The sequence below is a fragment of the Oncorhynchus kisutch genome, linkage group LG6 (assembly GCF_002021735.2).
Source record: "Oncorhynchus kisutch isolate 150728-3 linkage group LG6, Okis_V2, whole genome shotgun sequence".
Taxonomy (NCBI): domain Eukaryota; kingdom Metazoa; phylum Chordata; class Actinopteri; order Salmoniformes; family Salmonidae; genus Oncorhynchus; species Oncorhynchus kisutch.
Window position 1 is genome coordinate 41684005 of NC_034179.2, and position 14656 is coordinate 41698660.

At 44.8% G+C, this 14656-nt stretch overlaps 1 protein-coding gene across 5 annotated transcripts in view; it reads right to left on the minus strand.

Annotated features, from left to right (window-relative positions):
• The window catches only part of arhgap32b (Rho GTPase activating protein 32b), a 220648-nt gene that overhangs the window by 57795 nt on the left and 148197 nt on the right, over positions 1 to 14656 (minus strand). For all 5 annotated transcript variants that reach the window (XM_031826760.1, XM_031826762.1, XM_031826761.1 and 2 more), the window contains 2 exons: positions 6956 to 7042; positions 554 to 691 (listed from right to left, as the gene is read on the minus strand). In XM_031826760.1, coding sequence (XP_031682620.1) covers positions 554 to 691; positions 6956 to 7042 — 225 coding nt within the window. The remainder of the gene's footprint in view (positions 1 to 553; positions 692 to 6955; positions 7043 to 14656) is intronic.

Here is a 14656-nt window from a genome sequence, read left to right on the forward strand (position 1 = left end):
GAGGGGAAGAGAGGGGAAAAGAGAGGGGAAAGAGAGAGGGAGGGGAAAAGAGAGGGAGGGTGTAAGAGAGAGGGAAGGGAAAGAGAGGGGAAAAGAGAGGGGAAAGTGTAAGAGAGAGGGAGGGTGTAAGAGAGCGAAAGCTCCCGTCACAGCTCAGCGGGGATGGAGAGGCTTTCTAAACGCGTAAACACAGAGACAGCACAATTGGACACTTTCACTCATTTAGGCCATGAAACAGCCTGCAACAAAGACCTAGGCAGGAGTTTGTAAAACAAGCAAAAACGACATGGACATTGTACTGGTATTTCACTCTAGCATGGAAACGGTCGCAAAACTGTTTTGAAGTGAGCCCTGTATTTTGCCTATGGTTTCTGTCTGAACCCTAAACCGTTATCATGTATAACCCTGAAGGGCAAAATATAGTCCTTGCAGTCATAAGCTTTGAGGCGGCATTCAAAGTGGGAGACTGGAGACTGGGAGAGACCATCTGAATGGTGATATAGGGGTGTTGGGAGGGGTGGCACATCAGCTGTACTGAGACCAGGCGTCTTACCTCGGCGCGATCACTCAGACTGTCGAATCGAGGCAGCTCCGGCAGCTGCGAGAAGCGGCGGTCATATATGCAGAGGTGCAGGTGCTTATCCAGGACACGAAAATCTTCATAGCTGCGCTTCACAATCCAGTTCCGGCCCTGCGGAGGAAAAACAAGAGAGTCAGCCAGTGGGAAAGAGAGGAGAGAGAACGTTTCCAAAGACAGAGGAGGTGCATCAGCCCTTTACTAGCCTGGTAACAGATACCCCTCACGCCCTAATTCAGAATCCACCGCTGAGACGGGGTGACAGGAGGGGAGCTCTATGCTTTTACTAGGGGGATCAGAGAGGGGGCAGGGCTCGACATTAACGCTGTCCGCTTGCCCGGGCAAGTAAAACAAACTCATTGTTGGACAGGCAGATTACATGGACAAATAAAAAAATCACAATATCAAACAATTAGGCTACTTTAATCATTTGCCCAGTTATAGTTTTTGGTCATCAATGAAAATCCTGGAAAAGTCATAGTGTGTGCATCACCTGCGTGTGTTCCAGTGGGGGGGATGGGGACGACGACGATAGCCAATTCAAAACATAGTGTAGTTTGGCTTGTTCTGACTAGTTAACTGTTTATCATACATTAATGTCATTGTCATGTCCTCAAATAACTTTCCACCGGCACTCGTGTATAACCACAAATGGCCAACACGGATACGGGAGCGCAGTTGATGAAACCAATGCTGCAACTCTGGATGTAAAACAATCTCTCAAACTCTCAAAATTGACTCGGATTCTCCTCTATTCAATACCGGACATGGAATTTTGACAAAGTAAAAAAAATATTCTTAGAATAGCCTAATTGATAAGTAACTCCTATGAACACTGATTATTTTAACCTCACAAACAGATAAACATCTTAGGTTAACTACCTCGCACACCGTAGCCATTTGATCCCTGATTCATTGAATGAGGGAATTATTTTATAAAGACCTAAAAAGTATTTGGCTATAATTGTAATGTTGCAGGGTGGCCAACCCTCCTCCTGGAGAGTCCAGGAGAGCTACTGGGTATGCAGGCGTTTGCGCCAGCCCAACTCGAACACACCATATTGTAAAGATGCCAGGTCGCAATTGTAAATGAGAACTTGTTCTCAACTTGCCTACCTGGTTAAATAAAGGTAAAATAAATAAATAAATAAAAAAAGAAATGATCAGCTGCTCAAATCATCCATGCATCCATACATATGTTAATCTGATATTATTGCAGTGTAGAGAAAAGCTTGTTTCTCTAGCTCCAAAAGTGCAGTAATATCTAACAAAACGCACAAATCTAAAGGTAAAATAAAGGAATTAAGAAATACTAGGATGTATAGACATTATGGACAGTATGTGGATAGAAAATATAGTATAATTGAAGAATACGTGGATAGAATAGTATACTGTAGAGCAAAAATTAAATAGGATGGCCTTGACTAGAATACAGTATATATAGTACATATGAAATCAGTAAAACATTACCTAAACATGATTAAAATTATCAGTGTTCCATTATTAAAGTGACCAGTGTTCCATGTCTATGTACATAGGGCAGCAGCATTTAAGGTGCAGGGATGAGTTACCGGATGGTAGCCGCCTAGTTACAGTGACTAAGTTTAGGGCAGGGTACTGGGTGGAGGTCGGCTAGTGATGGCTATTTAACAGTCTGATGGCCTTGAGATAGCTGTTTTTCAGTCTCTCAGTCCCAGCTTTGCTGCACCAACCTCACCTTCTGGATTATAACGGAGTGAACAAGCAGTGGCTCAGGTCCTTGATGTTCTTGTGCTTCTTTTGACACCGGGTGCTGTAGCTGTCCTGAAGGGCAGGCAGTGGGCTTCCAGTGAGAGCCCTATGGTTGCGGACGGTGCAGTTGCCGTACCAGGCGGTGATACAGCCCGACAGGATGCTCTCAATGGTGCATCTGTAAAGGTTTGTGAGGGTCTTAGGGGCCAAGCCAGTTTCCTGAGGTTGAAGAGGCGCTGTTTCTCCTACTATAGCACACTGTGTGGGTGGACTATTTCAGATTGTCAGTGATGTGTACTGTCAGTGACTGAGGAACCAGTCGCACAGAGCGGGGTTCAGGCCCAGGGCCTCGAGCTTCATAATGAGCTTGGAGGGTACTATGGTGTTGAAGGCTGAGCTGTACTCAATGAACAGCATTCTTACATAGGTATTCCTCCTGACCAGATGGGATAGGACAGTGTGCAGTACCATGTGGATTGCATACTCAGTGGATCTATTGGGGCGGTATGCAAATTAGAGTGGGTCTAGGGTGTCAGGTAAGGTAAAGGTGACATGATCCTTAAGTAGTCTCTCAAAGCACTTCATGATGACAGAAGTGAGTGCTACAGGGAGATAGTCATTTTGTTCAGTTACCTTCACTTTATTGGGTACAGAAACAATTGTAGGCATCTTGAAGCAAGTGGGGACATCAAACTGGGATAGGGAGAGATTGAATATATCCGTAAACATTCCAACCAGCTTGTCTGCGCATGTTCCGAGGATGTGGCTAGGGATGGCGGTAGGTTTGCGGCAGTAGCCCGTGCCAGTGGCACTGTGTTATCCTCAAAGTGGGCAAAGAAGATGTTAAGCTTGTCTGGGAGCAAGGCATCGATGTCCGCGACAGCCAGTTTTCTCTATATAATGCGTAATTTGTGGAGTCCCTGCCACATACATCTCATGTCTGAGCCGTTGAATTGTGACTCCACTTTGTATCTGTACTGACGATTTGCCTCTTTGATTTCCTTATCGAGGGCATAACTGGACCTGTGTATTCATCACCTTGCTGTAGTTAAATGTGGTGGTTAACGCTTTTAGTTTTGTCTTCTATCCAGTTTTTGGTTTGGATAGGTTTTAATTGTCACAGTGGGAACAACATCCCCTATACACTCACTAATGAACACAGTCACCGTGTCAGTGTATACATAAATGTTATTCTCAGAGACAACCTGGAAAATTTTCCGGTCCACGTGGAAAATTCAGATCAGACCAGCGTTGAATAGACCTTAGCATTTGTAATTCCTGTTAAGAGTTTCTGCCTATAGGAAGGGAGAAGCTAAATGGAGTCGTGATCTGATTTTGCCGAAGGGAGGGCGGGGGAGCGCCTTATAGCCATCCCGGAAGGGAGAGTAACAATGGTCGAGAGTTTTTGAAGCGCGAGTACTACAGGCGATGTGTTGATAGAACTTCGGTAGCGTTTTCCTCAGTTTGCTTTATTAAAGTCCCCAGCGATAATAAATGCGGCCTCGGGATTTGCAGTTTCCAGTTTGCACAAGGTCCAGTGTAGTTCCTTGAGAGCTGTCGTGGTATCGGCTTGAGGGGGAATATACACGGCTGTGACGATAACAGATCGGCTTATCAAGATCCAGTTGTGTTTGAGCAGGGTTGGATAAAAAGCCTGATGGGGTGACTCCCCACAGAACAATCCACTGTGGGACAGGGACCAGCCATTTGTATGATTGTTGTTTGGTTGTGGTTGCCCCAAGCAGAGCACCAGTCTGCCAATGTGAGGCAGTGCTAAAAAACAGACGAAGGGATGGTGGATGGATGGATGGATGGAGGGGGGATAAATCTAAATAGCTGGGATTATTAAGAGGGGTCAAATCTGGTAGAATTAAGAGGTGGACATTATATCCTTCAATTTCAACACGGGGGGCCATTTTAACCTGAAAGAGGGATCTCCCTCAATGGACGATGTTCCCTGAATCTACTACAGAACATGGAGTGAAAAATAAAATATTTTATAATATTGGATGTACTGCTATTAATCAAACCAGAAACATATGCGGTGGGGTAATCACTTGTTTTATTAGTATTGTGAGTAAATCCAACAGGCACCATGCCACACAGAATGGAACAGCTCCTAAATATGTTGCCATTGAAGCTCACTGAACTCACACTTTAACTGTGCTGGCCTGGATAGCTAAGTTTGGAATCCATTTATGAAGTCACCAATTCGCCGAGGCTATTTTGGGAGTACAACACAAGAACTCGATAATTCACACAGATCCATACGTTAACTCTTAACAGACATCGGGGCCGGCTGGCGATTGACAAAGCCTCGGGCAATGTCCCTATGGGGAACAGGGTGCAATTTGGAACAGGCCGTTGGTCAGCACCAGGAACAGGTTCTTTTAGAATTTATCCTGGGGATAATGTAGCTCATGGGCTGAGAAAGTTGTGGGGAGCAAAGGAGGAGAAGGAAGAGTGGAAATGGAGAAAGGTTGAGGATGGTGGTGGTGGCAGTTGGGGTTAATACTTCTGAAAGCTCTGTCAGATCAGAGTACTGTGTATCCAGGCTCTGGAAGACAAGCTTCCAACAGTCCCTCTTTATGGGCTGACAAATAATTATCCATAACTCTATTAGCCATAGCCACTTCCAGGTTGGCAAAAAAAGGCAACATTTCAAGGACCTACTGAATTTCAAGCAGAAGGTGGACACACTGCAAGCTTATCAAAATGCAGAATCATTCCCAGTTATAGCCCATTTAGCAGGCCATGTGTTTTATCTCCGATGGCCAGTCTTGTCCCCCCTTTTCTCTTCTTGCTCCCTGGTCCAATGCCCACGTCCCCAGTGTGTGGTAACTATCCCTCATCCAGGCAGTCTTCTCGATGGCTGACTTACAGCCTCCAGCCACCTTCATCTCTGAAAGGACAACACAAACCTGACAAAGCTGCATTTCTGTGGGTCACCCCCTTTACACATCTCTCCACTCCTGTCCTATCTTCCCACCCTTTATTTTATATTCTCTTCCTATCCCCTCTTTCTTTTGTTCTCCAGAAGGAAAGTCAAAGGTACGTGCTCCCAACATGGAATTGGTCAATTTCCCTGCACTTACCATCACCATGCACTTACCATCATCTATATCAAAGAAAGAAAATGGTAGAATATGCTTCAGAAGCCGTATGCAGATGACAAAACCAGTGGTATAAGTGCAAACCAAATTAACTTTGCCCTCAGCTCATCATCGCATTCAAAGCTACTCCTGTCTTCCTATTTTCCATCCAGTTGCTTCACCGTTTCTTTTTCGACTCACAAGAGTGATTGCAAACCTCAAAACCCCAGTTCCAGAACGAGGGAGAAAAAAACAAAACTTGGTTGCTTTGATTTGACCCAGAAAGATCCCTCTGAACTGGGGCCAGGGCTGGAGTGACTGTGACTGCAGAGCATCGACCAGACCCACTGATCCTAGTGCAGCCATAAGGGAATAACCAGGAGGGAATCAGGACTGTAGAAATATTTGTGTAGGGCTCCGTATAGTACTTGGTGAGCTACAGTAGCTTTGTCCCACTTTCAGACACTGGGACTTCCAGTCAGTTCCTTTGTTTGTCTGTTCCCTTACTAGTCTGTGGAACTAAAGCGATCTATCCTGCAGGCTGGATTCTTTCTCCTCCGCTCTCTGTACTAAGAGGGTGGCTCTGGGCCAATTGTTCACCCTCCTTTCCCCCCTTATATATGGAACAGTGCAGCAGTTTCAGCTCCCCTTTCCAACACCAAGCCAAGGAAATATGGAATTTCCAAGGACAGAGACACCCGTTTTCCGTGGCATTGCCAAGGTCATGCAAATGGAATACGATCTAGAGGAAAAATGTGTGAAACCTGAATCGAGTGAGTCAGTGGAAGGGGTGAGACCGGAGTTACTGGGTTGTGTGGGACCTGTGTGCAATTGTGGGAACTGGAAAGCACATGTGAGCTTAAGAAAATGGAATTCAGTAAAATGGAAGGCATGTCTTCAGTGAACCTTGAACTAGGAAGTCCCTAGAGATGTCCTACATGTTACATTTAGGAGAAACACCCAAGTTAAACATTTAAAAAAAACATTTTGATCAATAGACGATGAAATTGGGCAAGGGTTTTATTGAATTGCTTCGCTAGGTCTCTGATGAGAGGGAAACAATTGCCAAGGAGAAGATTCGGATGGTATGCCAGACGTCTTTTTCAAGTTGTGTGTTTTGTTGCTACTCAACACCTTGTGAACATTGTGGATAAGGCCAAACGGCATCATTTCCCTGTCACTCTCCTTTCCCACGAGACCCTTATCACCAATCTGACCTTTCTGTTGAGTAGTTTGGTTGTTCCAGCTTCACCGTTCCCGCAACTAAGATTCTTCAATCACGACCCAAAGTGTTTTCAGAAAAATGAAAAATAAGCCAATCCCGTAACGTTACTAGCTAACAGAGGGGTGTGCTGGGTATGATTTACAGTATTGGGCGTTCATCATTTGGTGTGTGACAAGATTCAAAAGACAGCGATTTTCCATGTGACTGTGCGTCTGTGAGAGTGTGTGGGTTTGCGTGCAAGTGTGTGTGCAAATGTATATGAGAGAGCACTGATTGAGTGAGTATGACACTGCAGCATATCACAGCACCCGGGGGATTACTCTGTCATACCTGGCAGTAGATCTGGACCAAGTACTGCAGCTCTTTGGACTCAAAGCCATTCCGTGTCACTTCGCTCTGTTCATCCGCGAGTGAAAGCTGGAATACAGAGAGGGAAAGGGGGGAGAGAGAGGGAGAGAGAAAGTATGAGGCACAGTGCTTCATGTTTGGGGTTTTGGGTCAAATGGCATAAGGGCATGGATGTGGTCAGATGACAACAGATAATTTGGTTGAAACAACCCTTTAACCTTTGTCTAACCTCCCCACTCCCTTTCTTCCAAGCAAGAGCTAAGAGAGTCTCTCAGTAGAACCAAAACAAAATAATTATCATCCCTCACAACCCCTGACAGTTATACCGAGGCAAGTATTCACAAACCGTCTCAGTGTAGGAGTACTGATCCAGGATCAGTTATCCCTTTTAGATTATAGTGAATATGATTATACAGACAGTTGGGATCTGATCCTAGAACAGCACTCGTACTCTGAGACGCTTTGTGTAGAAAACAAAACCCGAAAAATTACCAGCCCTCATCAATGAACAAATCACTTTGTCTTTGCGTCACACAAACCCAGCTCGGGTATCATCCCCGACAGAAGAAACCACTTTAACACGCAATTCCTAATCCCTTTGCTATGACTTCGCAAGCGGAAGAGAGAGAGAACCTCAAATGTAAACGTTACAAGTCCCTTCCCTTCCCAGATGAGCTAACTAACAAAGAGAACATTGAAAGAGGAGTTGACAGAATAAAGCATGAAGGAAGGAGGGACAATCATAAGGTGGGATGATGAGACTGATTTGTCCCCAGCTGAGCCCCCCCCCCCCCACGTTCTTATGAAATATAAATGAGGACTGGAGCGTCCCACACAGCAGGTGAGCATCTCTTCCATGTTACTCAGTAGACCACAGAGGAACTGATATCTTGGTCGAATTCAATAGTACATATCGTACTATTGAAAAACGTTTTGTAATGAAAGCGCAAACAAATTCAGGTAGTCCCTCGCCTCCCTCCCCATTTCGGACTGTTTGCTTCTGTTTGGTTCCAAATGAATAGGACCCTGATCTGGCTGTGAGCACTGGACCTGACAAGCTTAGATGCAGAAGCCGACTTCAACAGTTATTCGCAACAGTTTGATGCTATAGGCCTGTAGTGCCATACACTCACATTGTAGGCCTTTGTAAGATGGTTTTGTCGATTGCAGGGGGACATAGAATTTCTTCTCATTTCAGGGAGTCATTCATTTGATTGAGCCTATGACTTGTATGAAAATGAGAAGGACATTTTTTGCATAATTTATAGCTAAGGGGTTCCATTATAATTAATGACTCTCCGTTTTCCCTTTTGAACCGGAAGTAGGAAACAAACTCCCATGTACTCCCTTTCTCAAAATTAGGTATGTGTGACACCTGACAACACCTATTACTAAGCTAGGCATGCCAATTAGTGACCAACAAGCAATTTGTTTTTGTCCTAGTTGAAGCTCCTAGCCTATATCTCCCAATCAATCCCAGGTAAATTGCTTTACTTTAACACAATGTTACTATTGCAGAGACCATGTTTTACAATCCACCATTGATTGCAAGACTGTGCAGTGAATTGTATGTTTTGTGTGCTCCATTCATGCACAGACACACAGTACAACAGTCTCTGTGTTCACCCCCATCATTGCACACACATTATGGACACACACACACACACATTAAAACTGAATGGCCCTCGCTGTCCTTTGTGCCTGAAGGGGTCTGCTGCGTATCTCACAGGCACCAGACCCCTACAACACCAACACACCTCCCCCACACGGCCCACCACGTATCTCTCCGCTTCCCAGCCATCCCTGTGATTGACATATCAAAAAGGAATGAGCTGGAAGTGCTGACTGGGGCAACACGTCCAAGCACTGACCTCAGCGGGGGGGGTGGGGGGGGGACAAATGATCATGTGTACACAGTCAAAGACACAAACAGGGTTAAGTGGGGTCTTGTTTGTGTGGCAAAACAAACTTAAACCCTTGCGATTCTCTCGTTGTTATGAGTGGTAGACCCTCAGCAGCTGCAGAAGACAGCTCAGCGTTTAACCTACAAATGTCGTTTGAGGAGTTAGTCAGTTAACTTTGGTCAAGTCTGAGTTTAACTCGGTATAACCGGTACCACGAAAGTGGCTCACCTTTAGCCAGGTACATTTCTATGGCAACCAATCCTTCAGAACTAATCCTTCAGGAATGCTAACTGAAGCTGGCTAACTTTAGACATGCCTGAGTAGATCTAGCGTGCTTCGTAGTGTTCCCCTCAGGATAGCATCAAGGTTGTCAATACACTGATCTAGGAGCAGTGGGACTGGGGCAGGATCACACCCAACATGGAACACAACAACAGAACACTGATCAGTAGTAGGCTGCCTTCACCATCCACAGCAGAGACTGTACAGTTGATATATAGGCTAAACAGAAGTGCTTTGTATAAATCTGGGGCTGTTACTTGGTTTAAATTTGTCCATGAATGTGTGTGTGCTTATGCTTGTATATAAAAAAAATAACGTTTTGTCACATAGGTGCAGTGAAATGTGTTGTTTTAGAGGGTCAGCCATAGTAGTACGGTGATAGCAGTACCATACCATAGTAGTAGTACGGTGATAGCAGTACCATACCATAGTAGTAGTACGGTGATAGCAGTACCATACCATAGTAGTAGTACGGTGATAGCAGTACCATACCATAGTAGTAGTATGGTGATAGCAGTACCATACCATAGTAGTAGTATGGTGATAGCAGTACCATACCATAGTAGTAGTACGGTGATAGCAGTACCATACCATAGTAGTAGTACGGTGATAGCAGTACCATACCATAGTAGTAGTATGGTGATAGCAGTACCATACCATAGTAATAGTATGGTGATAGCAGTACCATACCATAGTAGTAGTATGGTGATAGCAGTACCATACCATAGTAGTAGTATGGTGATAGCAGTACCATACCATAGTAGTAGTATGGTGATAGCAGTACCATACCATAGTAGTAGTATGGTGATAGCAGTACCATACCATAGTAGTAGTATAGTGATAGCAGTACCATACCATAGTAGTAGTATGGTGATAGCAGTACTTTTGTATTGTATTACTAAAATTGATTTTAAAAAACGAGAAAATGTTTAGTCACATACACCAGATAGGTGCAGTGAAATGTGTTGTTTTACAGGGTCCTAGTAGTACAGCGCCCCTGGAAAAAATGAGGGTTAAATGTCTTGCTCAGGTACTCACCATACTACTACAACACTCTAACCGCTAGGCTACCTGCCGCTCCTATCCTCATGGGTACCAGAAATCCCCAAGTCCCCACAAGGATATTAAAACAAGAACTTCTCCCAGGACTCCCGAGTGGCGCAGCGGTCTAAGGCACTGCTAGAGGCATCACTACAGACCCTGGTTTGATCCCGGGCTGTTTCACAGCCGGCCGTGATCGCGAGTCCCATAGGGCGGCGCACAATTGGCCCAGCAACGTCCGTCCGGGTTCGGGGAGGGTTTGGCCGTCATTTTAAAATAAGAATTTGTTCTAAAATGACTTGACTAGTTAAATTAAGGTTTTAAAAAATAGGTTTAGAATTAGGGCTAGGGGTTCAGTTTGGGGTTAGGAGTTCAGGTTAAGGTTTAGGGAAAATAGGATTTTGAATGGAAATCAATTTCAGGTCCCCACAAGGATAGTAAAACATATGCTGTGTGTGTGTGACCAGGTTCAATATGCACCTGTCAACACTGTCAGCCTGTCAACACTATCAGCCTGTCAACACTATCAGCCTGTCAACACTATCAGCCTGTCAACACTATCAGCCTGTCAACACTGTCAGCCTGTCAACACTGTCAGCCTGTCAACACTGTCAGCCTGTCAACACTATCAGCCTGTCAACACTATCAGCCTGTCAACACTGTTAGCCTGTCAACACTGTTAGCATGTCAACACTGTTAGCCTGTCAACACTGTTAGCCTGTCAACACTGTTAGCCTGTCAACACTGTTAGCCTGTCAACACTGTTAGCCTGTCAACACTGTTAGCATGTCAACACTGTTAGCCTGTCAAAACTGTTAGCCTGTCAAAACTGTTAGCCACCGTTCTGCACTTCAGACAGACACTTAAATGAAAGTCCTCTAAGTTAGACACACTAGCAAGGGCCTCTAATCATAGGAAAATGACATGCCTCTGTCAAACGGTCAATTTCAGAGTGCATGGATGGAGTTGTCCTTGAAAAATGGCAGAAATCAACAGTACCATGCTCCAAACACATCTAGGGCCTCATTTTGAAAAGCTTAATTGGTGTCCTTGGTGGTGTTCTTGGAATTAGCCTCGAAGTCTTCGAGTGCTTGGAATGGTTGAACTAGAGAAGTAGCATCCTGCCATTTTCACCTGCTATTTAAACATCTCATCTCCATCTTTTGAGCCAGCGGGTTTACTGTGTTACAAAAAGTATGCAAGGCTACGTGTGGAACGCAAAATAGCAGGCTTGGTTTAAATGCCATTGTAACTCTAGATGGCTTGGCATTGCCTACTGTTTGCAGCGACGACTTTTCGCTTCCTCTCTCTCTCGTCTTCTATTCTGTGTTTTCACTTTTGTTAGCTACCACTCCCCATACCCTCTTTATTTCATCTTCAGTGTTATGTTTGCTCAAATAGTTACACAGACAGAGAACTTTGAGGAGAAAGGAGTTTGTTCTTTAAGCGCTTAGAAAGTGTGCTGAACAAACAATGTTAAGGGACACGAGAGAGCGAGAGAGCGAGAGAGAGAGAGCCTGCGCTCGGAGCAGGGGAACAACTAGTCCTATATACCAACAGCAGGGCTTTTCTCAGCGCAGGGCAGGGGCAATGAAAACAAACGCCGCATGCAATCCCAAAGAGGCCAACATTTGTGTCGAGCGAAAAATACTTTCCCTATTACGGCAGTATGGTGTTAAAGCGGAAATCAGCAGTTGAAACAATAAATTACTCCCCACACCTGTTTTGGTAAAAGAAGAAAGTTTCAAGTTATAAAGTCACATGCACAAGTACAGTGAAATGCCTTTGTTGCAGCTCTAACCCCAACAACGCAGTAATCAATAACTATGTAATACAAAAAATAACATAAAACAAAAACACACAATATATATAAATAAGAACACAACAGTAAGTAAGCATACTATATACAGGGTCATTTCCAGTACCATAGTTACAATGTGCAGGAATACTGGAAAGATAGTGGTAGATATGTTTCGGGGTAAGGTGACTAGGCATCAGGATATATAAGAGTAGCAGCAGCAGCGTATATGATGATTGTATGTGAGTGTGTAAAGTCAGTATAAATGTATGTGCATATTATTTGTGTGAGCAAATGGAGTGTGTGTGTGTGTTGGAGTATCAGTGTACATAGTGTGTAGGGCACTGAGTGTGCATAGAGAGTGCAACAATAAGAATAAAATACAAAGGTCAACTCAGATAGTCCATGTAACCATTTTGTTAGCTAATTAGCAGTTTTATGGTACAGGGATAGAAGCTGTTCAGGAGCCTGTTCCTGTCAGACTTGATGCATTGGTCCCGTATGCCGTTCGGAAGCAAAGAAAACAGTCTATGGTTCGAGTGGTTGGAGACTAACGATTTTTATGGCCTTCCTTCCACACCGCCTGATAGAGGTTCTGGACGGCAGGGACCTCAGCCCCAGTGATGTACTGGACTGTCCACACCCCCCTCTGTAGCGCCATCCGATCGAGGGCGGTGTTATTGTCATATCAAGCAGTGATACAGCCAATCAATATGCTCACAATGGTACAGCTGTAGAACCTTTTCAACCTCCTGAGGGGGAAGAGGCACTGTCGCACCTTCTTCATGACGGTGTGTGTGTGTGTGGACCATTTTAAATTCTTAGTCACTTGGACACAGAGGAACTTGAAGCTATCGACCTGCTCCACTGCAGCCCTGTGGGGGGGGGGGGGGCAAAGCATATACCCCGTGGGGCCCTGTGTTAAGGGTCAGCATGGGAGTTGATGTTGCCTACCCTCACACCATCTGGGGTCGACAAGTCAGGAAGTCCAGGATCCAGTTGCAGAGGGAGGTGTTCAGTCCCAGGGTCTTAAGCTTAGAGGGGACAATGGTGTTGAACACTGAGCTGTAGTCAATGAACAGCATTCTCACATAGGTGTTCCTCGTATATAGCGGGTGAAGGCAGTGTGGAGTCAAATTTAGATTGTGTTTTCTGTTGGGGCTGTATGCAAATTGGAGTGGGTCCAGGGTGTCTGGGATGATTGAGTTGATGTGTGCCATAACCAGCCTCTCAAAGCACTTCATGATTACAGATGTGAGAGCTACAGGGCGGTAGTCAGTGGCATGAAGCCTTAAAGTTTTAATGAACAGGAATGATGGCGGTCATCTTCAAACATGTGGCAGTTACAGACTGGGATGAGGAGACGTCAAATTACAATGAATATACCTGCCAGCTGTTCTGCGCATGCTCTGAGAACGTTGTTGTCAAAGCGTGCATAAAATGCATTGTGTTCGTCTGGTACAGAGGCATCCGTTGGGCAGATCACGGCTGGGTCTTCCTTTGTAATCCATAATGAACTGTAGCCCCTGCCACATGCGGCGGGCGTCAGAGCCTGTGTAATATGGGTAACTCCTGTTTGAGCTTCTGCTTGAAAACAGGAAGCAGGAGTACGGAGTTATGATCTGACGAATGGCGGACGAGGGATGGCCTTGTATGCTTGCTTGTGGGTAATATACCAGTGGTCTATGACGAGAGTCCCGTTGGTAGGTAATCCGTGATCGGAAGTCATCCATCTTATTATCATCCTCATCAACAGGTGGCCGGTTCTCCCTTCGCCTTAATCTCGCCAGGATCCACCCTCTCTTGAGTCTAACATCGCTGTTTCCTCTTGGGTAGCCAGGAAATTGGTCCGGAATTACAGAAAGAGCCCAGGGCAGACGAGTCGAAGTTGAAGCCATAATTGAGGTAAGTATGTGCCGATCTGATGTTCAAAATGTTTTGTCGGTTTTAAGAAATGATAGCAGATACATTTTGAGAAAATAAACTACATAACGGCAGCCATCCAGTACCACGGCATCTTTAACCACTCAAATTCATAGACAGAGCTATGATGATTAGTGTTTTAACCATGTTTTAAGGCTATAGTGTTTGTTGACATTTACTAAAACAAGCTTGTATTTTGGTGTATGACAGTTGAACTAAGCTCATGAGGCATTTATAAGTTATAATGAAGAATCAAATGGGTACATATCACTCATTTTTAAGTCCAAAAATGGATGTAGTAACTGCAGATCGACCCCTTAAGAGTTTGGACTGCTTCTGAACAGAGACAGGGTGAGTGTTGGGTGGTGATACGCACACACTCAAGCTGTCATGCACATAGTACGCGCACAAACACAATGTTATGCACACACGGAAAGGGAAGGCTACATGTACAAATGCATGTGCACACACAGTCACACACACACAAATTAATTTATTACCGGTGGCGCTCAATGACAGTTCAATGAACCGGGAGTGACAGAGCCACCAGTCTATTGTTCAGCTGGGATCCCTGTTGCTGAGCCACACGTACACACACATTTGTGCCACTCCGTTAAAAAAAAAGTTTGTAATTCCAACTCCCAGCCAGTGCATATGCCTCTGCTATTGCACTGTCTGGCGGTGAAATACTGTCTTGCACATAGACATAAATCCACCACAGTGACAGAAAATTCC